At 41.0% G+C, this 25,220-nt stretch overlaps 1 protein-coding gene across 6 annotated transcripts in view; it reads right to left on the minus strand.

Moving 5' to 3' along the window:
- Positions 1 to 25,220, minus strand: part of ect2 (epithelial cell transforming 2) — a 63,776-nt gene that overhangs the window by 7,271 nt on the left and 31,285 nt on the right. For all 6 annotated transcript variants that reach the window (XM_034140822.1, XM_034140820.1, XM_034140818.1 and 3 more), the window contains 6 exons: positions 22,849 to 22,927; positions 19,913 to 20,032; positions 16,634 to 16,772; positions 15,295 to 15,449; positions 13,010 to 13,117; positions 1,529 to 1,657 (listed from right to left, as the gene is read on the minus strand). In XM_034140822.1, the coding sequence (XP_033996713.1) occupies positions 1,529 to 1,657; positions 13,010 to 13,117; positions 15,295 to 15,449; positions 16,634 to 16,772; positions 19,913 to 20,032; positions 22,849 to 22,927 (730 nt within the window). The remainder of the gene's footprint in view (positions 1 to 1,528; positions 1,658 to 13,009; positions 13,118 to 15,294; positions 15,450 to 16,633; positions 16,773 to 19,912; positions 20,033 to 22,848; positions 22,928 to 25,220) is intronic.

The raw sequence follows: 25,220 nt of genomic DNA on the forward strand, positions 1-25,220 counted from the left end.
ACTTGTTTTGCATCAATCTTGATACAGGGTACTTATATGTTATATTTTGGATTCCTAAAGCTTTTAGTCTACTATCCCATCATTCAAGGGTGGTTTTCACTACAAGTAATGTTTTTTTTTTTTTGGAAAACTATAATTAACATTTTTTTTTACTATGTTCAATCTGAATTTACTTTAAAATAAAAAAATTCTATATTGATTCTGACTTTTCTACATCCAACTCACAGGTAGAAAAGTCAGAATCAATATAGATGTTTTTTATTTTAAAGAAAATTCAGATTGAACATAGTAAAAAACTGTAAATTATAGTGTCCGTCCAAAAATTATTTTTTACTATAATATAGAATATAGAACATATAATAAGTACCCTGTATCAAGATTGATGCAAAACAAGTGACATTTGACCTTTTTAGAGAGATTTAGCAAGAAATTCTGGGGTCATTTGGGTGGATTTTCCATATCTCTGGCGCCCTTGGTCGATTTTGATGGTTGAGCCAATAGAATCGAAGGGGGATTTCCCCACACACACACACGGTAACAGAAAAAGGTGGGGGCTTCGCGCATGCAGTTTGACATCTGGAAACGGAAAAGCAGTTTTATTCCTTATGGATTATCAGAAATCATTTCAAAGTGACAGACACATTGGATTAACCTATGGATTAACTTCAGCAGCGTTTTTATCGTTTTAATGCCTTTGAAGACCACTTTTGACCAGACTACGACACAGGTAAGCCATGTTAGCGTTTTTAGCTACCTAGCGCCACATGTTTTGATGTCTGTTTTTGTTTATAAAGTCGCAAGTTCGTATCATAGAGTGATAATGTATGTACCCATCGATTCTGTGTCATCTCACGATGTGAATCGATGTGCAGAAAAGATAAATAATAAGGTTTTGTGAGTGATTTTAGGTGCAGTAATCCGTTAGCATATTTCGCTCGTTGCTAATTCAGAGGCTCAGCGTTAGCATTGTGGGTTTTATTTTTGAAAAAAAGAAAAAAAATGATCAGTTAGATGAGTTTCTTCCCGTTACATGGATATAAAACATTCATAGTTTATTAAATGAACATTCCCTCAGACACAGTTTCCTGCAAGATGTTGTGGGAGGGCCACGGTACCGGGGTCTCTCGGGCTAAACAGGTTAACAGGTTAACCTACAGTATTTAGAAAAGTATGAAAAAAAGTATGTAAATTGCTAAAATAACAAATAAATAACAGTCCTGAAATGCTTAAGCGCACAAGCCTTTTTCCTTCTTTTTATTAAGCCGGATCAAAACAACCAAGACTCACTAAAAGCTGGTTCATCATCGATTGACCGAGTGATCAATCGCCTGGTTTCTCAGCAAAGATAGAAAGAGTAGAAATGAAGTTAGGAACAGATATACGGAAAGAGACTTCTAATAGATTAAAACCTTCTAATAATTGTGTTATGATGTTGATCATAAAAGAAAAAGGAAATTAAAGAAGACTTTCAATCACTAAGAACTTGGACATGAGAGCATTTTATCGTGCATGAAACAGAAATACTTACAGCCAGAGTGGCGCTGCTGCCGATGCGGTTTTCACAACTCAGCCTTTTCTCATCAGGAGTGTTGTTGGCCATGAACGCCCTCTGGATCACACGCTTCGGGGTCTTAGTGAAGGAAAACGCCCTCGTCACCTAGAACACAGATACACACAGAATCTTAGCATTGCGTATTGTATTTAAATATTAGACGGCTTAGTTGAATACTGGATTCTGATGGTCAATTTGTCCATTTAGATCAATTAACCATCAGTTGTGGCCAAAACTGGGATACTTTTTGAATATTCATTTTTTTATATTTGTGGAGAACACAAAACCTTGTATTTATGCTGGCTAAACCGTCCTCAGCAAGGTAAAGAAAAAGAGAACAAGAATACAGCGAAAGAAAAGTCAACAGGTTACAAGACAAAGAGAGCTGGACGCCAGAGAAATCAGCAGAAGACAAACCGGAAGCAAACACTAAATTAAACAGCAGAGGAAGACAGACAGGAAGTGAACGCTAAAGGGAACAGCAGAAGAAGACAAACAGGACTTAAACACTAAAGCGAACAAAAGAAGACAACAGACAGGAAGTGAACACCAAAGGCAACAGCAGAAGAAGACAGACAGGAAGTATACACAAACGGGAACATGGGCCGTTTCTCAATGTCGAGTATACCTGCTGCAGAGCCACTATTTCAAGTATACTACGTCATCGAGTGGCGCCGAATGCTGGGCATTTAACATGCATTTAAACAGTCCTTCGGCGCCACTCGATGACGTAGTATACTTGAAATAGTGGCTCTGCAGCAGGTTTACTCGACATTGAGAAACGGCCACGGTTTGGGCTAGGGACTGGTAACTAAACCCAGTATTAAGTGGGCCCCGGGGCTACATTTTTAAAGATCGTGGTGTCAATAAGCTCTCATGTTATCGGTACTGGAGCAATTAAAAATAAATATTTAAAATTGATTTCATATTTATTATTTCGACATAAACGTTATCTTGCACATTTTGTCCAACCAATTTGCAATGTCATTATTTTCGCTCTCTTCACTGCATAAGAGCGATCTCTCTCTATGTGTGCGGGGGGGAGAAATGACTAGTTTGCGACTGCCATAACTCGAAGCTCTGTAGGCCCAATTACGTGTAAGGTGGGAGCAGTACTCAGATCTTGTACTTGAGTGATATAGAAGTGCCAGAGTGGACTTCCGGTGAGCAAGGCGAGTGAGATGGCTGCTTAATTTTTAGCTCTCGATAGCGATTGGAAATCAACCCCCATAACTCGCCAAGTAATATACAAATCGATGTAATTTTATTGGAATGAGAGGGGGAAAGAGAACTAGAAGTCAAAAGAAAGGTGACAAACTAGAAAGACAGAATTCACCGGAGATGGAAGATGCTCCGTTAGCTCCGTTAGCTCACAACAGGACTCGGCAGACACCATGCGCTCAGTGCTCCAGGAAATACGCGATTTCAGGGCTGAGCATAAAGTGGACTTAAACAAACTTAAAGAAGAAATCAAGGGAGACATGAAATCTGAACTCGAAAATATGAAGCAGGAAATGTACCAAAAACTTTCTGCTAACCCAGGCCCACGAAACTAGGCTGAAAGAAGCGGAGGAACAAATCGATGAGGCGGAGACAGTAAACATGGCTATGTCAGATGCGTTGATTAAATCAATGAAAGAACAGAGAGCCATGCAGGGGAAACTGGTGGATTTGGAAGGTCGATCCAGGAGAAATAATATGCGCATTTATGGAGTACCCGAAGAGAAGGAAGGTAACTCCATGTCTGACTTTGTGGATCAACTTTTGAAAACTGAACTCGCTTTACCGGACACCAACCTACAGATACAACGCGCCCATAAAGCTGTGGCTCGCAAACCGGAAAGGAATGCACCGCCAAGGTCCATAGTGGTGAACTTTCTGGAGTTTAACACCAAAGAAAGGGTACTGAAAAAGGCCTGGGAAAAAAAGATACTGATGGAAGGGCGACGTCTATCGTTCGATCACGACTATGCAACGGAGGTCGTCCTGAAGCGCAAGGCGTACGTGGGAATAAAGAGGGTCCTTAAAGAGAAAAATATACGTTTCCAGACACCTCTCGACAGGATGCGCATTCACTGGGACTCGGGAACATGCACATACGACAGTGCGCAAGATGCAGCGCAGGAGCTGAGGAGGAGAGGTTTCTCCGTGGAGATACCAGACCGCAACGCTTTGGAGCTGTACCCGGAGATGGAGCGTCTCCACCAGACCAAGACATGGCAGCGCGTCGGAGAGAGTAGTGCAGGTGGGGACGAGACCGCGAGCAGAGTAAGGAAGAGGCTACAAGAGTATGAGCGGATCCCTCCCGGGACTAACTGATTCATATTATATATCAGGGGTCGGCAACCCCTGGCACACGTGCCACCAATGGCATGCGGCACCGTAACCAGTGGCACACTAGGAATAAGTGGAATAAGTGTGCAAAATATTTAAATGTTATTTTCGGATCCTGAACGAGACCGCCGCCAGAGCGCGTCTCCCCGTTACCTGCAGAAGGAAGCCATGCACGCAATACAGCCCCGCTCTCTTTAACTCCAGGCGACTTTCTGCTGCTTTCCTCCGTGGTGCAGTGCTGATAATTTCACCACAGAGGAAAGCACTTCACAAATTGCATTACCCATAAGGAGCTGTAAAAATGCCGCAGTTTTTGCGTGGCGGTCGATATCGGCCGATACTCACTCTCTGCTGATCGATCGGTGCTCTCTAAAAAGGCCGATCGTGAGACGTAAAATACATGACACTTTTCTCTGTGTGCGGCAAAACAAGCTCGCCAAAATCGCTTCACCAGTCTGGCAGTATTTTAAGGTGTCCGAAAATGACAATAAAATAGCGGTTTGCAACGTGTGTGAAGCAGAAATCCTGCAGCTCCACCCGCTGTGACGGACCGGTGAGCGGAGCAAAACACACAAGAGTTAGACCTAACACACTTAGCTATTTTATCTACCTCTGGAACTAGTTATAAATATATTTATTCTTCACTGTCACTCATTACTGGATCAGTGAGCTGCATGAGATACTGACAGGCTGTCAGGAGAGAGAGAGAGGGGTAGAGAGGAAAAGAGAGCGCTTCCGCTCATTTCTCCCGTGTTATTATCCAAAGTTAATGTAAACTTGAATAATGTAGGCTACTTCATTTGAATCTAACAATTATGTTGGTTGTTGTTTGTGGAAGCGCCAGTGAATGAGCCCCATTAACTGAGTTTTAAACATCACTTTTCACGAGTGTTTTTGTCGAGCTCTTCACCCCCCCCCCTTTTTGGCTTTACCAAATCTTAGGGAATACTTCTATGCAGCCCAACTCAGACCTTTGGCCTACTGGTGTAGACCAGATTATGAGTCTGGATGGAAAGCCATGGAAAAGGGAGGTACAGGGTCAGCACATTCAGGCCTTGGTAGGAGATAGGAATTTTGTGAAGTTTCTGAGAGGTGAAATTAATACGGTAGTTGCGTTTACACTAGAGGTCTGGAATGTTGTAGTAGCAAAATACAAATTAAAGAGAGGGATACACACGCTGAGGTGGTTTGCATACGATTCCAATTTTAAACCAGGGGTGTACGATCCAGCATTCAAAGAATGGGTGCAAAAGGGCATAACAGCAATGTGTACGGTTTCAGAAAAGGGTGAATTGATGGGTTTTCAGGAATTACAGGCAAAATATGGTATTACAGACAGGGATTATTTTAGATACATGCAGTTAAGACACTATTTTGTAAAAGAGATAAGGCTGAATGCAGATGAATCTTTAGATACTGTAACTGGGGTGATTGTGGATGCATATCAGCAGAAGGGGTCTCGGATCATTTCTGCTTTCTACCAGGCTTTGGGGGGAAACAGGGGGGAATCGACTATCTACATAAAAGCAAAATGGGAAGTAGAGTTACAAATTAAAATTTCAGAGGAAGAATGGTTTCAAATGTTTGAGACGCAATTTACATTCACAAACTCATTAGTATGGAGGGAATTCTGCTGGAAGAACCTGACTCGCTTTTTCATAACACCCAAAATAAAGAGCAGGCAACTTGGTGTACAGCAACAGTGTTGGAGGTTGTGTGGGAACATGGAGGCTGACCACTCACACATTTTCTGGAACTGTACAAAGATAAGGTCATATTGGGAGAAGGTTAATGCAGTTGTTAAAATTATTTTGGGTTATGGAATCCCAAATACCTGCCCGGTGATGTATCTTGGGAACATTAAGGATGTTGTGATGGGAGGCGATCTATATTTGATTAAGGTTTTACTTGCAGCGAGTAAGAAAGCTATAACCAGAAATTGGCTTAATGTGAACGCTCCGACTCAGGAGCAGTGGCTGGAAATTGTTCAAGATATTTTTGTCATGGAAAAGCTGACATATGTTTTGAGAATCCAAGAGAATGCATTCAATAGGAAATGGGAAAAGTGGAATATTTACATGGTTGACACCAATGAGTAAGTGAATGACTAATTCAATCCTGTACGGTATGTGTGAATATTGAAGGTCTTCAGACAACTAGTATTTATTGTGCTTTATTTTACAACTGATTTGTGTGTATTATGTTTTGTTGTTCTGTTATTATTGTTGTGAAAACTCAACAAAAGCATACGTGTAAAAAAAAGAAAATAAGTACCAGTGTAGGAATACTCTGTTAGAATTAAAAGTCCTGCATTCAAAATGTTACTCAAGTAAAAGTACAAAAGTATCAGCATCAAAGTAGTCATTGTGCAGATTGTTCCATTTCAGAATAATATATATGATATGTTTTATAATTATTGATCATTAAAGTGTTATCAAAGCTGGTAAAGGTGCAGCTTCTAAAAGGGTTAAATTAATAATATTTTTTCTCAAAGTAATGATAAACCTGTGAGTTGGATGTAGAAAAGTCAGAATCAATATAGATGTTTTTTATTTTAAAGAAAATTCAGATTTTACATAGTAAAAAACTGTAAATTATAGTGTCCGTCCAAAAATTATTTTTTACTTATAGTGAAAACTACCCTTGAATGATGGGTTAGTAGACCAAAAGCTTTAGGAATCCAAAGTACAACATATAATAAGTACCCTGTATCAAGATTGATGCAAAACAAGTGACATTTGACCTTTTTAGAGAGGTTTAGCCAAAACCACTCCACCTCTGAGGTGATTTGGGTGAAAATGTTTTTTTTTTTTTTCATATCTCTGGCCCCCCTTGGTCGATTTTGATGGTTGACACCTCTTTCTGACCGTTAGAGCCAATAGAATCGAAGGGGGAGGCCCCCACACACACACTCGTTGTGAAAACAAGCGGTGGGGGCTTCCCGTATGCAGGTTTGCACCAGAGTGAAGCGATCTCTCGCTCTGACATTTGGAAACGAAAAAGCAGTTTTATTGCTTATGGATTATCAGAAATCATTTCAAAGAGGACACAGACACATTGGATTAACTGCAGCATAGTTTTTTTATCGTTTTAATGCCATTGAAGACCAGTTTTGACCAAGGTAAGCCATGTTAGCGTTTGTAGCTACCTAGCGCCACATGTTTTGATGTACGTTTTCGTTTATAGCGTCGCAAATGTTTATCACCGAGTGTTGAGGTGGGCACCCCCAGATTCTGTGTCTCCAGGAGATGCTAATCGATGGGTTGGCTGTGCATCTAGGATAAGTAATAAGGGAGTTATGAGTGAGTTTAGGTGCAGTGATAGGTTAATTTTTTTCGCTCGTAGCTAATTCAGAGGCTGAGTGTTAGCATTGTGTTTTTTTTTTGGATTTAAAAAAAAAAAAGATCAGTTAGCTGAGTTTCTTCCCGTTACATGGATATAAAACATTCATAGTTTATTAAATATTAAGATTCCTTAGACGTTGTTTCCTGCAAATGACGCGTTTATCCGCCCGGTACCGGGGGGGCGGTGCGTAACAGGTTAACACATGGCATAGATATTATGTCTGTACATAATGAACTGTATCACATGGTTAGAACAAAGTATAGGTAGTTTAACAATAATTACAATACAAAAACATCCAACAATACCAATATATTAGAAAGGTTTTCTTTACGATTGCAGGCAAGCTTGCACTTAACAATGTAGTAACTCTGAAATATTTTCTTTAAAGGGGACCTATCATGCAAAATGCACTTTGTGATGTCTTTTATACATAAATATGTGTCCCCGGTGCGTCGGGGAACTCACGCAGCGTCAGAAAATAAAACCCTCTCTCTTTTCCTCCATACCCAAATCTTTTAAAAACGTGTGTGTACAACGAGCGGATACAGATTTGCTGCCGATCTGACGTCAAATCGGCAGCGGACCCACAGAAAGTTGCTATCAGAAACAATGCCTGACATGTTTTGAACGTAATCTCGTCTTTGTTTACATTAGCAAGCCTCGCCAACACTCAGAGCTAACCTGTACTGTAGAGCACATGTGTTTAAAAAGCAGGAAATAAAAAAAAGGAACTCACCTTGTGATAAACCCGCAAGAGAAAAAGCATTTGAGCTCCATACTGTTTCAGAAATAATACTTGATGTGGTTTAGAACAGGATGGTGTTTTATCACAGCAGAATTTAACTTTATCTCCGGTAGAATTTGACATTTTGCTTAAAAAATTACTTGACAGTGCTCTCTGCTTAACTACATTTTTAGTCCGTTTTTTTTATTCTGGGGTGAAGTTTAAATTATTGTCATTTGAGTTTGAAAAACTGTTGTAATTATGTTTTATCACAGAAGTATTTGAATGCAATCAAAGACCTGACGCCATGTAATGACTGCGTCAGTGGAAAAATACTTAAAGATGAGACAGGTAGAACAAATTTAGCATTGTAATGTTTCTGTGCCTTTTAAAAACACGTTTTACTGCTATCTTACCTTCTGCTATTAGCTTTTGTGAAACGTACTGAAAATGTTCAAGTTTTTCTTATAAGAGGCAAAACATCTTGCCATCTGTAGTGCTTTTATTATTATATGGGTTGAGCAGTAGTCACGTAGATAATGAATAAATGCAGACCTAATTATTGAAAAGCTGACAACTGTTGACCTCTACATATGTGGCCGTGTTTTCTTACAACATGGTCTCTTCTTTATACTTGAGTTTATGTGATTTCTTTGATAGTTAACTTTATATTTTATTAACATGTAATAGTACAGTAATATAAATAATTATTGACAAAATGTACATTGCAGATGTTAGCCACATTGGTAAGTTAGCTAAAAAGATAGCCATATTAGACAGTTATCATTGCCATTAATTGCCTCGTCAAACTACGAAAACGTTTGTTTGTCACAAAATAAATGACACTTGTTTGACTTAGATTTGAGAGCATGGGCTTGAGCATGATGTAATTATGTTATCTATCACATTCGCTAACCTGTCTGTCTTTAAATTCTTTAAACAGCTCTGGATGCCGGTCGGCGAGGTGCTTAGCCAAGTTTGATGTGTTGGCTCCCTTGGTTTGCAGGGATCTAAAACATGTCTTACAGACAGGCCTCGTGGTGTCCGTAGGCTTGCCCTCACTGTCAGAGATATAGCTCAAATACTTCCACATTTAGCTTCTGGCGTCTTTTTTGTCAACAAGCCGAGGCGCAGCGGCAGTTGCACTCCCACTTGCAGCCATGCTTCTCGTTTTCTCACATGCTCTGGCAGCTAGCGCGTGCATGAGAGAGGGGAGGCACTTAGAGCGTGCTTGAGAGGGGAGGGACTGCAGGCACGGCTGCAGTGCAGGGAGTGGAAGCAGAGCGCTGAACACACACGGCTCTTATTAAACAGCGCTTTCTCACCGGAGTACTTTTCCCCGTCATTCTTAAAGTACCGATACTAATGAAACGGAGGAATCGTAACGTTTTTAACGGCAGGGTATCGCGGTACTTTTCAAGTATCGGTACACCGTGCAACACTATAACATACTATGTTGTTGTTCTCGGAACATTATTCCAAGGTACTTAGGTGATTTCTTGCTGACATTCAGTTTAAAATGTAACTTTTATACTTCAGATATTCATCAAAGGAAAGTCTGCACTTGATGATTTGTGCAGTTTCATTCATGTAATTCAAGTCAGTTTTTTTAAAAAAAAGGGTAATTTGTAGTGCTGTCAATTGAATTACAAATGTTATTGCATTAATCACAATAATAATCTGTGATTTGTAATGATCAATCTCAAGTTTAAATACTACTTTAAAACAATAAAACAAACATGTGTGGTATTGTAATAAAGAAATGCATGACAAATTAGTAAGAGAAATCAGAAGGCTTTTTCTTTTATTATAACATGATTCCGGAATTTTTGGCATGAAGTCGACCATTTTCTTACACTTACGGACCGTCTATACAGCAGCGTTAAAACAAATCTTGAAACGCTTCTGCCCATTCACTTTGAATGGGGTGACGTCACTTTCCCTCACTTTTCGCCGAACTGCATTGTGGGCAGGCGAGCGGAGATTTTCAGGATTCAAAGTTGAACAATGTTCAACTTTTGAGGCTGAGGTGGAAGCGTCAGCCAATCAAATCCCGTGTACGCAAATCTGACCGTTCAAGCTCTAGCCAATCAAACGGCGTGTATGCTGGGAGAGACGTACCGCAGGTCATTTCCTCATATTCCAAAAAATGGAGGAGAAATTAGCGGTAGCGAATCAATCACCCGGTGCTTTATGACCAGTCCCTATTTACCTACCGGGATATAAACCGGAGGAGCCAGGCATGGAGGGAGGTGGCAGAGACAGTGGTAGGTTTTCGCCTGTTTTGGGGAGTTTATATCCAGTTTACTTCGGGCTTTTTTGCTTCGTATGTCGCGGGCGGGAGATTCATGTGATTGGTTGTTCGTGCCTTGCTCGCAAAAAATCCTCAAGCTTCAGATACGCCCACCTCCAAGATTTTTTTTAACGCTGCTGTGTAGACGGTCCGTTAGCTAAAGCTACAACAAAGCCGCTGACACAGAAAGCCGCTGTGATTTCCCTGTCTAACACAGTGGTTCTCAACTGGTCAGGCCTCGGGACACACTTTTTCCTTTGTCAATAAATCGCGACCCGAAATTTGAACGACTCAAATCTATTCAACAAAAAAATCATGCTGTAATATATACGCTTTTCAGCATACAATATTAATTAAAGTGAAGTACAGTACATATATCCCTTCACAGAACGAAAGTATGCTTTTAAAAAAGGTTTAATGAGATGATGGAATCAAAGCTGAACTGTATAACATAAAAAGGCCCACATGCTGAAAACCCAACCGCAGAAGGGGGATCTGGGGGGATTCTCAGACTCCCCCAGGAGATTTTTATAAACTACACATTCTGGTACACTCTGAGAAGAAAATAAATAAATCTATTACTACCTGACATATTAATAATATTTTATGCCATTGTTTGTTCTTCACTTTGTTCTGACAGCTGAACTAGTCTGTGTGAATTACTTTAAATTGTGGGTAGGATAGATAGCCCCCATTGTTCTGTGACCTGTCAATCATCAAACCGGGGGTCATATTTCATTACGTGTTCATTTGTATCTGAAGTTGTACCCATGGATGTATAAAGAATAGTTCTACTGCAAAGTTATTCTCCGTGGGGACTTCCGGCAACAATCTTGATTCTGATTGGCCAGAAGACTCGAAAAAACATCAGCAAAGATGTTTTATTGAGAAGATGATCACTACGTGACAGAAGTTTTCAAAACCGTTTATGGTTTCCGGTACTTCCAGTCCAACGCCTACTGCACGCACATTGTTAGAAAATCGGGCCTTCAAAATAAAAGTTTGACTTTTTTCAACAACAAAAAAAGCAAAAAAAAATTTTTTTTTTCTCTTCACTCACATCTGCGACCCACTCGAAACGGGTCCGCGACCCAATTGTGGGTCGCGACCCACTAGTTGAGAACCACTGGTCTAACACATGCTAGACAAGGCATATTATCTCTGCTGCTATCCTATTGCAAGCACTATCTGTTCCTTCAGCGACCCTCTCCGCTCTTGCCCACTCCTGTGCAACTTTAACAAAAATTAATAAAAAAAAACGCATGGTTCAACAAAATGCCTTTTCTCTGTTTTCACCACACCTGAATAACAAGTGCAGTTTCGCCTTTATACCAAGAAAGTGATGTCCAATGGTCTGTGATACATGTCTCTTGTGCCGATTCCTCCGCTTTCTTTGCCTTTTAACTGACATGTTATTTCATTCATGGTAAACATCAGCGCTGGTATTAATATTAAGCAACTTTCAGCCAAACTTGTTGATGTGATTAAGTTGCATTATTTTAAAACACGTTTAGATATTAGTTATATTTATCTCATGAACTGGACTACAGTCAAGAAAGTCCTGTCAGTCTGAACCAGGGCTGTACCTGATTGGATACACTGGGGTCAGCTAAGAGTCGGCACTTGAGGCCAGTGATTTTCTCTTGTGTGGCTGCTGACAGATCTGTCAGCTGAGGAGTCAATCCCACAGCACGCAGTAGAAGGAGTTTTATGAGCGTCCGGTTATAAACTAGATTGTACCATAACGCATCCCTGTTCTCTGTTTAAAGAAAACACCCATGTCTTTTCACATGGAACTACAAACTGCTGAGGTAGACAAAATAAGGGAAATTATGGTAAAGAAACACTTCCTACCTTCACTTAATCCTGTCACTGTACCATTCTGTATGATGAAATGTTGGGTCCTAGAGCGAATTCGGAGCATGAAAATCTCAAGGACCTTGCAAAGTAAATTTAGGGAGGAATCAACTTCAAATGTTATAGATCAAAGAGTAATCTCTGCCTCAAATTGGTAAGGGCTTCATCAGAATTAGTATTTCTGTTGTTGAACATTCTGCGGTCTGTTTTTTTCTACTAGCAAACCGCTGCTAAGGATATCAGACTGTTACTATCAGGACGCTCTGATCAAGGGACTATGTGCAGTCATATCAATCTGCAGAAAGAAGTCCGGTCAAGTTAACATCAGCTTTGGCCAAACATAAAACAACCTCTGTAAATCACAGTGGAATACTTACATGCTACACAGTGTTATCATTTGACTTTTGTTTTAATTTAACATTTTCACTCATTTAAAATGGGTGACAGCATCACAATTATTATACTGTACATTAGAAGATACAGTAGGTCTGAAACAAACTTGAGTAATGGCTGCACATTCGTTATTTCCTCTACATTGCATCGCCCAATAATAACACTGCATGAGCACTAGAGTTGAGCTGCTAACAGAATTAGATAGTACTTTCTGCGTTGTGCAGCTGTTTCTATCAAAGTTCGTTTTTTAGTTGGCAATTGTGAAACAAGACTTGTTTGTACAAGTAAATGGCCTTATTATATATGCGAAGGCATTCTACTTAACTGTACAATGTAAAAAGTGCACTGATTCAACTGATAGAATGTGAACCAACCCATGATTCAATATCCATATTAAGGGGGCAGTATTGGTCTGCAAAGAGTTGGCAGCTCAACATAAATACGTAATCATGACCTCCCCCTGGAAAAAGTGCAGCTGGGAAGGTTAATGATGAGAAAGTGATTTTTCTACCTTTTTAGAGGTCTTCTTGATGGCCCTGGAGGCTTTGCTCAGGGTGCTGTCCATATCCTTGGTGCTGACCTGGAGCTTGTCAGGGTCTGTGCTCTGAATCAGGTCCTCCTGGTAACCACACAAAACACAGCTTCAAACTCAATGCAATAAATAATGCCCAAAAGTGTAAAACTCATGCAATCAATGCTAACAGATACATTATGATTTAGTTGCAGGAGGGGGTGTGTAGTAGGATTCAAGCAGACACATTGTCTTTCTCTCACACCCCCCACCCTGCAGTGGGCTTGTTAACAAGCAGGACTCCATCTCGTTGGTATTCACACTGTAGCGCTGACCCAGTGAAACAGCATTAGGAATGCAGCTGCAACATGGAGCAGACCGGAGGCCAACATCGCCCCCTGCTGCTTCTCTGCTAAATATAGCAGGCAGCCTCCCCTCTATGTCTTCCAGTGGACTCATTAGGCCTAATCAGGCCTTCCATTATTTCCCCAAACCAGGGTAAATCAAGAGATATTCTATGTTTCTCTTATTTAAAAAAATCATAAAAAATAACTAGTAAAGCTTAAAAAAATAAGCATGTATTCTACTTTGCTACCTTTTGTTCAGTACCTTTTTTAAAACACAGGGCTCTGTCTCAGGAGTGTTCATGAACCATTCAGTCGGTTGGTGGTTCAATCCCTCACTCAACATGTCCAGGTGTCTTTTAACAACTGCCAATAGTCCTCAGGAAATGAGAGAGGATATATTCTGTACTAAACATATGTTTTAATCTGTCTTTAAAATATGATTTAAAATGTATATTGCTACAGCACAAAAACACAAAATAGATTTTTATGACCCCAAACAAATATCGCGATTCCTGCCTTTTGAATATTGCCATTTTGATACATTTCGATTAATTAACAGCCTCACCTGGAGCCAGGTTATAGTATTCTTTGGAACACTATGTTTTTTACTTATTTGGCTGTTTCCAGAAAATACATCATGTATAATACACACACAATCACCCACGTATTTGTGAATTTAAAAATCAACTGTGGAATGTTTGTAGTAATGTTACTTAAAATGCCATTAAGAGTGTGTTATTGCAGCTACTTTTACTACAGTAGTAGATTACTAGATTATTTGTATTGTTTTTCCACCTTTATATAAACAGAGCATTAGAAAGTACCCAATACCTACATACCTAGATTCTGTAAGCTTCATTTTAAATTAAAACCATCATTGCAATAGACAGCAATATTATGGGCCAGATATGAAATGTTATGCTCTTGTAAAAAGACTTTTGCTCTAGTAAAACATTTAAAATCCCTAAGAAGTTAGTTGTATCGATAGACAGTGATGACACGGCAAAAAAAGTAGATTCCGCGAGCATCTTTTGCCTTTGGCCTTTTCAAAACGACCCACTCAAACAGGTCGGGCGCCAGCAGAGGCGAGCGGCGGTGATGACCCGCTGAGATGACCCGCTGAGATGAGGCCTCTGGGCATACTCTCTGCTCTCTGTTCCAGGTTATAATAGAACAGAGATCCCACGGGCAAAGCAAGTCATCTGCAGTATATTGCAACAACTTCTATCCTATTCACATTAGGTTTGAATTAACTATTTAAGAGCTAAAAAAGCAACTCATGAAAAATGGTTAACCATCGACACTACTTTACTCGCGCAACATGCTGACACTGTCCAAATGTTACGGTGTTGGTGTAAAGGCTAACATCACAGAAAAGGCACATAAGAGGACTGCCATTGTTAAACCACAGACAATGGTGAATTACATTCTTAGAGTTTGCTACGTGCATGGTGTGCAGGAGGGATTTTATCAACATCAACGTTTTTAAGAAGGGTTAACCCTAATTTCGCAGGAGATCAGGTCCATTTAAATGTGGCAAGAAAAATAGCTCGACAGAAGAAGTTTAGAGTGTCCATAACATCCATAAAAATGTGTTCACACCAGGAACAAATGGATAAATGTGATCCTGATCAAGACCGCATCTTTTCAGCTTACGTTTCAACTGTGTGTCTGGATAATGGTTTGGGGATGTTTAAAAAATGTCCACCAAAGAAGGATTGTGTGAAAGCCTAAAACTGTACCAATGTTTTTTGGAGAGGAAAGAGCGTATTTACTGTAAACTGATGTTGGGAATAACACAGCTATCAGAGCTTCCTTTACTACAGCAGTCTGTCAAACTACCTATGTCCTTAACTCTCTCTGTGTGTGTGCGTGTGCGTGTGCGTGTGCGTGTGCGTGTGCGTGTGTGTGTGTGTGTGTGTGTTTTAGGCTTCTCACCGCATCAGTCTTGCAGATGGTGTTGGCGACGTGGCGGCAAAGTGTTCGCAGCCAGGCGACTTTAACTGTTTCCTCTCCAGCCAGTTGGAAGCTGAACAACAGGTTCTCCTGTTCGGTCGGAGGGCGAACCACCAGGGCAAACGCATTCGCACACTCTGAAGGGAGGAGGGGAGAGAGCGGGAAAAAATGAGACAACTTGGTAACCTTACCAGCGACAAAAAAGGGAGGAAACAAATTGTGCCAGTGAGGAGAAAGAAGTTAATAGAATGAAATTGAAAACGGATGAAGAGAATGGAGGCAGGGTATTTGACCGGGATAAAGAAATGAAAGACAGAGTGAGGGATAAAAGCAGACAGAAATCATGAAACACAAACTCACTTCATTACATTTCATAAACATAACATCACTGTTTCCTTTTCATCAGTTTTCTTGCTGGTTGTTCTTTAATTTTCTATAATATTTGGGACAGCTGCATTATTCTTTATCCAGGCTTTTTACACGGCTTTGATGAAGACTTGCTGATTGGTCAATTTCAAACATTCTTAAGTCTGCTCTTTTTTCCCAATAAAGTGACAAAGTGCAGTCAAATCAATCAGCAGGTTAACCAAGCTCAGATTGTTAGTCTTCATTGGGATTCACGGAGCGCATGTGTAGGCACACTAAAATATAGGTGAGCAGTGAAGATGTAACATGGGAATAAAAAAAGTATAAGCCACTTCCAATTTTGTGGCCATGGTGAATTGACCAACACCAAACCAATAATCAGTCACATTCGTATAACACAATCATTTTATTATAACATACATTTAAAATACCTTAATAGTCATATTAGAATTTCAGACAAATCATTACTGGTTTGGTGTAAATAACGTTATCGCTGACACATTTCCTCACCATTCTGCCATTATATTTTGTTCTGTAATTGTCAATTGATTTAATTTAATTTTAATTAGGAAAAACACTTTGCAGTGACTCGAATATGGCAATGAGAGCTAAATTAATCATGTTAAAGAGGACATAATATGCTCAAATTTGTATTTTGGGAGAATGTGTGTGAGAGAAACTCCCTCTGGAGGGAACACAGGGATTATTGCCTTTGCAGATTGCTTACCATTTACATGCACACAAACCTATAGAACACATTACAGGAAAAAGAAAACCTCAGAAAGCATATGAGACTGGAAAATAAATTCAACCGTGTATTAGTTTGTCATTGTTTCAACCTGGTGCTGTATTATATGGACACTCTTGTGTACAATAGCGTCCAGATAGAGCTGACATGCAGATGAAGCGATAAGCAGTAACCATTAGTTTGACGTGTGTGTTGTTGCTGTGTTACCCTCTGTGTCCTGCAGGTCCAGCACTCTCCGAATCTGAGACAACGGCATCAGTGCGATGTGTTTGAGCGAGGGTGGAGGTCTGGTCTGTCCCATAGGGCTCTTAAACGTATTGATCACCTTGTTTCGTTTCCTCGCAATCTGCAGAGAGGCACACACAGCCACAAAATGAGACGGCAACTTTGGAGGTAAAAGTGAAGAAGGGCAACTTGTGTGTGTGTGTGTGTTTGTTTGTGTGTGGGCGGCGGCGACTTAGAATTGAGTGTGGGTGCATTTTTGCAGTGTGTTGCTAAAGCTGCTATCAGCTACTTGGCCGATCAATGAGGCCTTCATAGAGGTAAACGATGCAACTCATTAATGCCAAGGTAATTAGAAGCTGAGCGAGACGAAATAATGGGGGGGAGGAAGAGATGGGGGGGAGATAAAATAGGACACTACATCATAGGTCATTGTTGTTTTAGCAGTGCAAGTGAAGAGGTTATATGAATAAAATCAATGCATAGTAATGATGGAGGGGAGTAGTGAGTCGACCCATTATAAGATCACTCAATAAACACACAAGACGACATGGAAGGTGGCCAGCCACAGCCACACACACACACACACACACACACACACACACACACACACACACACACACACACACACACACACACACACACACACACACACACACACACACACAACACCACACACACACACACACACACACACACACACACACACACACACACACACACACACACACACACCACACACACACACACACACACACACACACACACACACACACACACACACACACACACACACACACACACACACACACACACACACACACACACACACACACACACACACACACACACACACACACACACACACACACACACACACACCACACAACCACCACACACACAAAACACACACACACACACACACCACACACAACACGATTGCTTTGTGTTTATATATATATAATAATTTGACACAACACTGCTCAGCAAAAGGCTGCTTTTGTACCCTATCGCTGCATGTGTGCATGAATCGCAGCGTATGTTTAAGGACATGCTCAGATTCATGCTGAGTCGCACCGAACAATTAAGGTGCAGACGAAGAGAGACACAGAAGAATAGAAGATGGAGGATGGTGGAGGTATCACAGATTACATAACTAGTTAAATTATATAGATAGACTTATTGAAATGTTACATTTAAAAATATTGGATGTAGTTGATATCCATTGTATTCTAAATTCAACACTACATATCTAAACTGCATCCCGAAAGCCAAGAAACAGATATAAGTGCTATCTGATTCAATCTTTTGGTAGGTCTTAAGCTGCCTTCATATGACGAGCTGTAAAACGGCTCTGAACTGACATTCAAAAATGTTTGAAAAAACTAAGCAGAAGCGCTACTCTTGGCTTCACCGCTCAAAATGATTTATACATTATTTCAACTTTGACCTCGATTACCGCTGACCTTTCAACCCACAACCAATCAGACAACAGCTAAATGTAGCGCCATAAAAACAAAACCCCCCATTTTCACTGCAAGGCTCTCTGTCCAACCTAGCAAAAGGTGAAAATCTGTTAACATGATTTAGCATATCTCTGCTTTTTACAATCCCGTCAGATTGCATGGTTTTTGACAGACAGCACTCACTGAATATTAGGGATGCTCCGATCGCCAATTTTGGGGCCGATCGCCGGAATCAGTATCGGACGATACCGATCGCCGATCCGATCGAGTGGGTGGGGGCTATGGGGATCTTCCATTTAAAGTGATGTTTAAAACTCAGTTAATGGGGCTCATTCACTGGAGCTTCCACAAACAACAACCAACATAATTATTACATTCAAATGATGTACATTATTCAAGTTTACATTCACTTTGGATAATAACACGGGAGAAATGATCTTTTCCTCTCTCCATCTCTTCCTTCCTCCCTCCCTCCCTCTCCTGACAGCCTGTCAGTATCTCATGCAGCTCGCTGATCCAGTAATGAGTGCCCGACAGTGAAGAATAAACATATTTATAACTAGTTTAGCTTGTTCCAGAGGTAGATAAACTAGCTAAGTGTGTTAGATCTAACTCTTATGGCGCGTTTCCACTGCAGCGCGGAGCCCCGTTTAAGAGAGCTGTGACGTCCGCGGCCCGTCTTTGGTTGCGTTTCCACTTGGCCTAGTACCGGCCGGCGGGTCCTAATTCACAGTTTTTCTGGCCCCATAAAATCGCGGGTCTAGGGCCAGAAACAACCAGGCTGAGTCGGGCTGAGTATGCTAAACTAGAGAGAGAATCGCTGGCAAGGGGGCTACAACTACAACAAGGTGAACATATTTGACCGTGATTTAATTGTAATACACGTTTCAAAATGATGCCGAAGTAACAACATACTGATACCGGTTAGTAAAAACCATGAATTAATGCTTTGTCAAGTCTGCAGACAGACGGCAGGCGAAAAACCTTTTAAAATGCGTGTTGTCTAGATGGAGATTGGCTAAGCTAACGCAGTATATGCTCCGACCGTCCACACTCACAACAACGGCCTATACAGACATAAATAAAGCAGCGACTGTATTCACCATGACACAGGCAGTCTGTGGTTTGTACTTGTTTAACTTTTGTCTAGTTTCTGAACATATATGAGGAGCTGTGAGCTCTGAGTGCTAACAGCTAACGGCTGTGTTGTTTTTCTGGGGTTCTCATTGAAGATGACGTCACGGCTCCGCCTACACTGCGTTACTATAGATACTACCCCAGTTCCTAAAATGTAATGGAAATGCGCCATAAAGTGAGCCAGTCCTAACGAGGCCTAGCCATACCGAGCGAGGCCGTGTAGTGGAAATGCGCCATTAGTGTGTGTTTTGCTCCGCTCACCGGTCCGTCACAGCGGGTGGAGCTGCAGGATTTCTGCTTCACACGCATTGCATACCACTATTTTATTGTCTTTTTCGGACACCTTAAAATACTGCCAGACTGGTGAAGCCATTTTGGCGTCATGTGATCGGCTCTCCCGATAGGCATTTATAGAGAGCACTGATCGATCGGCAGAGAGTGAATATCGGCCGATATCGATCGGAGCATTCCTACTGAATATATTTAGAAAATAATGCTCAAGTACATATACAAGTAAGGAATATTAAAAGGAAACACTGGGTCAAATTCAGATGCCTGTAATATGTTTGCTGTCTGTAAATTCATAGCATCACCAACCGGGTAAATTATGTGTTCCGTCTTAGATTGTCAAACGTTTATTGGCGTTTGTGTGCATTCTCACCTCGAGGCAGTCATTGAAGAGGAAGAGTGTGACATGTTCCCCGCGATCACAAGGCTGGTCTCCCAGGGCGATGGTTTCTACTCGATAAACCAGGCTGCGGTGGGAGGACAGCAGGTTGGCCTGCAGAGAGCAAAAAGAAAGTTAGAGGGAAATGTGGAAAAAGGTGGCTGAAACAAAGAGAGATTAGGGTGGAAAAGGCAAAATAAAACAGGAGCAGTGAGGATGGTGACAGTTGCAGATGCGGCAAGAAGTATCTGCCAAGAAATTAGCCGGATGAAAGAAACACACTGCACAACATCAGAAAAGGATGCAAGATAATTACGATTGCAGCCCACAACGTCTACCTACTACCCAACCAGACCAAGTCCCTAATATGTAAGTTACAGCCCGAAGAACAGAGAGAGGAGAGTCAGGATAGCTTAACCAAAACAAACATTGACCCAAGAACAGTGGAGCTACCAGCTGCTCCGGTCTGTCCGGTCTGTCCGGTCTAGAGATGGGTACCGAACCCCGGTATTAAACGGGCCCCGGGGCTGAATTATTAAAGACCGTGGTACCGTTAAGCTCCGACGTTATCGGTACTGGAGACATGTAAAAAATATGTCATGTGTATTATTGCTACACAAACATTATATTGCAGTTTTAGTGTCGCCAACTCCGTTTCTAATACGCAAAAAGACTGCAAAATGCGTCATTTTTTATATTTTCGATCTCTCCAATCCAGGCGAGAGATCTCTCTCCCCCGTCTGTGTGCGAGGGGGTGGGGCAGTTTACACACACGCAGCTGCTACATGCAGCAACACACACACACGGAGGAGATGGCGGAGAGAACGCGCTCCGAGGTGTGGTTAAACTTTACCCGTCTCGCTCGTTGCCTAAAGTGCAATAAGAGTTTAGCATGTCAGGGCGGTAACACGAGCAGTTTGTCTAAACATCTCTCAAAAGTGCACCACGTTCAGACGGAGAAATGCACCGGGTTCGACTGTCTTTCTAGTAGCTCTGTAGCCCCATCACGAGTAACGTTTCCACGTCAGGTATATTATGTATGCTAGCAGCAACACACGGAGCTAACTCAATTATAAAAACATGGGCTAATGATTAGAGGTAACTGAGTTATTTATTTTGTTAAAGTTTCAGCCATTCTGTTTACAGTTCTGTCATCAGATTATTTAATACGATTTGTTAAAACGTTGTTGTTTCTTTTGATGTGAAATATTATTTATTTAATTTAAATAAAAAGCAATGTTAGTTTTGTTCACAATTTGTTTATTTTAATTTTTAATTTAATCGTTTATTTGAATAGGGACAATGCACATTAATGAACACTTTAGACAAATAATGCTTCAAGTGTAAATATGCCGGATTTTAGCTTTGAGCTAATTTCCATCCGTAGTCCCTGACATACAACATATAGTTTACCTAATTTTTCTCTCCAAAAGAACCGATAAAAGTACCGTTAAAAGACCGGACCGATAAGCGGTATCGACAAAAGTAGTAGTACCGTTAAAACTTTAACGATACCCATCCCTAGTCCGGTCAAAGGTAAATTAAATGTCTGAAATACGACTCAAGAGGGTCGGCCACATTTAGAGTTGTTCCAAACCAACTAGCGGGGAGTGGGAGTTATTAAACCTCCAACAGAAACTCTGCATTGGTCTGGACTTAACCAGCCGTTAAAGCTCAAATTGTAAAAAAACATTTACAAAAAAATAAATTAAACAACACTGAATATTTGTCCAAGAGATGCTGATTCTAAACTGTGGTTACGTAAAGTTACTGCTAGAGAGAGAGGATCGCCTCGAAGCTTGCTGCTGTATTATCACCCTCCACCTTAGAGAAGGAGCTCTTTTGGCTGAGAGTGTGACTACAGAAGGAGTTCACTCTGTCACTGAGGCTGCTTTTACACGGGAACGTTTGCGTTTATGCACAGTATGCGCTTTCAAAAAAGTCTTCCGTTCACATGCATTCGTTTCATTTAACGTGTCTGTTCAAACGAGACCGCTGGAAACGCTGTAGTACATATGCCGGGACTGTAAGTGGCGCTGTAACTTCCGCCACAAAATACACCAAAAGCAGCGAAGAAGACCCCGGAGCAGCCCCGCAGCAATGTTGCCATGGCTACCCTTCTGTTTATGCCCCGCGGTGGATTTAGCAACATGTAGTAGTTCATGTAATTCTCCATGTCCACTTGTTGCTGATGGTTGTGGTAGAGGAGCTGTAGATTTTGCACTAACATCTGTAGCATGGTCGAGCTGTAGATGTTGTACTAACATCTGTAGCATGGTCAGTAGCAGTAGCACTAGCAGTAGCTACTGACAGGAGCTACTGGCCATGCTACAGCAGTGAGCAGCAGAGGCGGGGAGAGGTGGGGCTATCGTTAATTTTTCAGGAAATATTCGTATAGAGGCGATTACACGGACTCGTTTGACCCCCCAGAGAGTTTCGTTTGCAAATCAATCCACCTTGGGACCCGTTATCGTTTGTGGGGTCCGTTTGTTACGGCCTCGTGTAAATAATAGGGCTATACGTAAGAGAAACTATGCAGATACAAGCCGTTTTGTTCTCGTGTAAATGTGGCCTGAGTGGGAGTGCGTAAGGGTTGGTTTGAAATTGGGCCTGAAACTGCTCTGTGCCTCCATCCCTACAGAGGGGTTGTGTGACTTATTCAAACTCATCAATACATGCTATCGGGTCCTGCTGATCGTCTCTGGCGTACACATCTTTAGACATCTCTACTATTAGTCAAAAGACTAAATTATGATCTATATCTTAAATTATCAACAAAACAGTCTAGTCAGACATGGGTTAAAAATAATCTTCAGTGAGTCTGAGCATGTAATACACGTACATATCCAACTATTGTGGGGCTGATCTATTTCGAGGCAGTTGGTCGACAACACCACAGATAAATGGAACAACATGGATCTTTAACTTACAGGACAGCCGTCGACTTCATAGACCACATCAAAGATCTGCTTCTGGCCTTCAGTCTTCCTCTTGTCCTCATTGATGTGACTAGTGGGGAGGAAAGGAGGGGGGTTGGAAACATTTAAGAACATTTTGTAATTTTTAAAGTAGTACTGAAGCAGCAATTTGCATCATTTGTTTTAGTCGTTGACAACATCAGGTCAGGGACTACAGATCAAAAATAGCCTGTTAGATAATTTTCTAATGATAATGACGCTTTATTTATACAGCACTTTTCATACAGTAGGTGCAGCTCAAAGTGCTTTAAAAAAATGGCACAAATCACAAATTAAAACGGAACAAGAAATTCACCTCAGATCAGATGGTAAGACCTTTTTGGAAACATGCCGCATAGCAACATAACATAACATTTGAACAGTTTAAGAGAAACAAGGAGGTAAAAGCTAGGATACAAAAATGTTTATAAATATTGATCCCTCTCGGAAAAATAAAGGAACACATAAGACAAAAATAAATCAATACAATAAAATATAAAAATGTATCAAATATATATAATAAACAATAAAATTAAAACGTAATACTAATGCAAACTTATTGACCTTTCCAAAGCGTTTGATACCGTCGATCATCGCATCTTAAAGCAGAGGCTACTCAGTATTGGCTTATCCAGCCATGCAGTGGGGTGGTTTGTGAACTACCTCTCTGAAAGGTCCCAATGTGTTCACTTTGATGGGCTGTCTTCTGAGTGGTTGAACATTGCTAATGGTGTTCCCCAAGGTTCTGTTTTAGGTCCACTTTTATTCTCCATCTACATCAATAGTTTAGGTGAAAATGTGGATGAAGCTACTTTACATTTGTATGCGGATGATACCGTGATGTACTGTGCAGATCCCTCGATTAAGGAGGCGGTTGTTAAATTACAGGCTGTTTTTAACATTATTCAGACTCAGCTCGCTGAGCTTAAGCTTCTTTTAAATGTCGAGAAAACCAAGGTAATGCTTTTTTCAAAAGCTAAAAAGACTCAAGAGATTGCTTTGGATATTGTTACTATGCAAGGACAAGTACTCCAAGTGGTTACCTGTTATAAATACCTTGGTATCTGGCTTGATGATTGTCTTACTTTTAAACTTCAGGTCATTAATCTGCTTTAAAAGCTGAGGGTTAGACTAGGTTTCTTTTTCAGAAACAAGTCCTGTTTCTCTTTTGAGGCCAGGAAAAGGCTAGTCACTGTGACCATTTGACCTGTGCTGGACTATGGTGATTTGATCTATATGAATGCACCTGCCCATTGCCTGGAAAAGTTAGATGCCGCCTATCACAGTGCTCTGAGATTTGTTACTAACTGTAAAGTACTTACTCATCACTGTACCCTGTATGCCAAGGCAGGTCTGCCTTCACTAACGGAGTGTCCACACAGCAGCGTTAAAAAAAATCTTGGAGATGGGCGTATCTGAAGCTTGGGGATTTTTTGCGAGCTACGCGACCAACAACCAATCACATGAATCTCCCGTCCCCGACATACAAAGCAAAAAAGCCCGAAGTAAACTGGATATAAACTCCCCAAACAGGCGAAAACCTACCACTGTCTCTGCCACCTCCCTCCATGCCTGGCTCCTCCGGTTTATATCCCGGTAGGTAATTAGGGACTGGTCATAAAGCACCGGGTGATTCCCTACCGCTAATTTCTCCTCCATTTTTTGGAATATGAGGAAATGACCTGCGGTATGTCTCTCCCAGCATACACGCGGTTTGATTGGCTAGCGCTTGAACTGTCAGATTTGCATAAACGGGATTTGATTGGCTGACGCTTCCACCTCAGCTTCAAAAGTTGAACATTGCTCAACTTTGAATCCTGAAAACCTCCGCTCTGCTTCCCACAATGCAGTTCGGCGAAAAGTGAGGCAAAGTGACGTCACCCCATTCAAAGTGAATGGGCAGAAGCGTTAGAAGATTTTTTTAACGATGCTGTGTGGACGCTCCGTAACTGTACGGAGGCTCAGTCATTGGTACATGTTTATCTATAAAGCCATGTTGGGTAAACTCCCAACTTATATATGCTCTCTGATCTCACAGAGAGTGGCAAGTAGCTATTGCCTGAGATCCCAGGATGTGTTTTTATTACATGTGCCAAGTGCTAGGACTGTTTTAGGTACTAAAGCTTTTATGTGTGCTGCTCCTCTAGCTTGGAACACTATGCAATTTTTTTTGAAACTGAGCATTTTGGTTCCCTTGCATCATTTTAAAGCACGCCTGGATGAAATGTTATTTCATACCTGTCATTGTGAATAGGTTGCTAATTTGTACCTCTGTAATTATGTTGTGATGTCCTTTTTGTTTTCTGTTGTTTTTATGTGTAACCAATGTACTGCAGGTCTCCCTT

This window comes from Trematomus bernacchii, unplaced genomic scaffold (genome assembly GCF_902827165.1).
Source record: "Trematomus bernacchii unplaced genomic scaffold, fTreBer1.1, whole genome shotgun sequence".
Classification (NCBI taxonomy): Eukaryota; Metazoa; Chordata; class Actinopteri; order Perciformes; family Nototheniidae; genus Trematomus; species Trematomus bernacchii.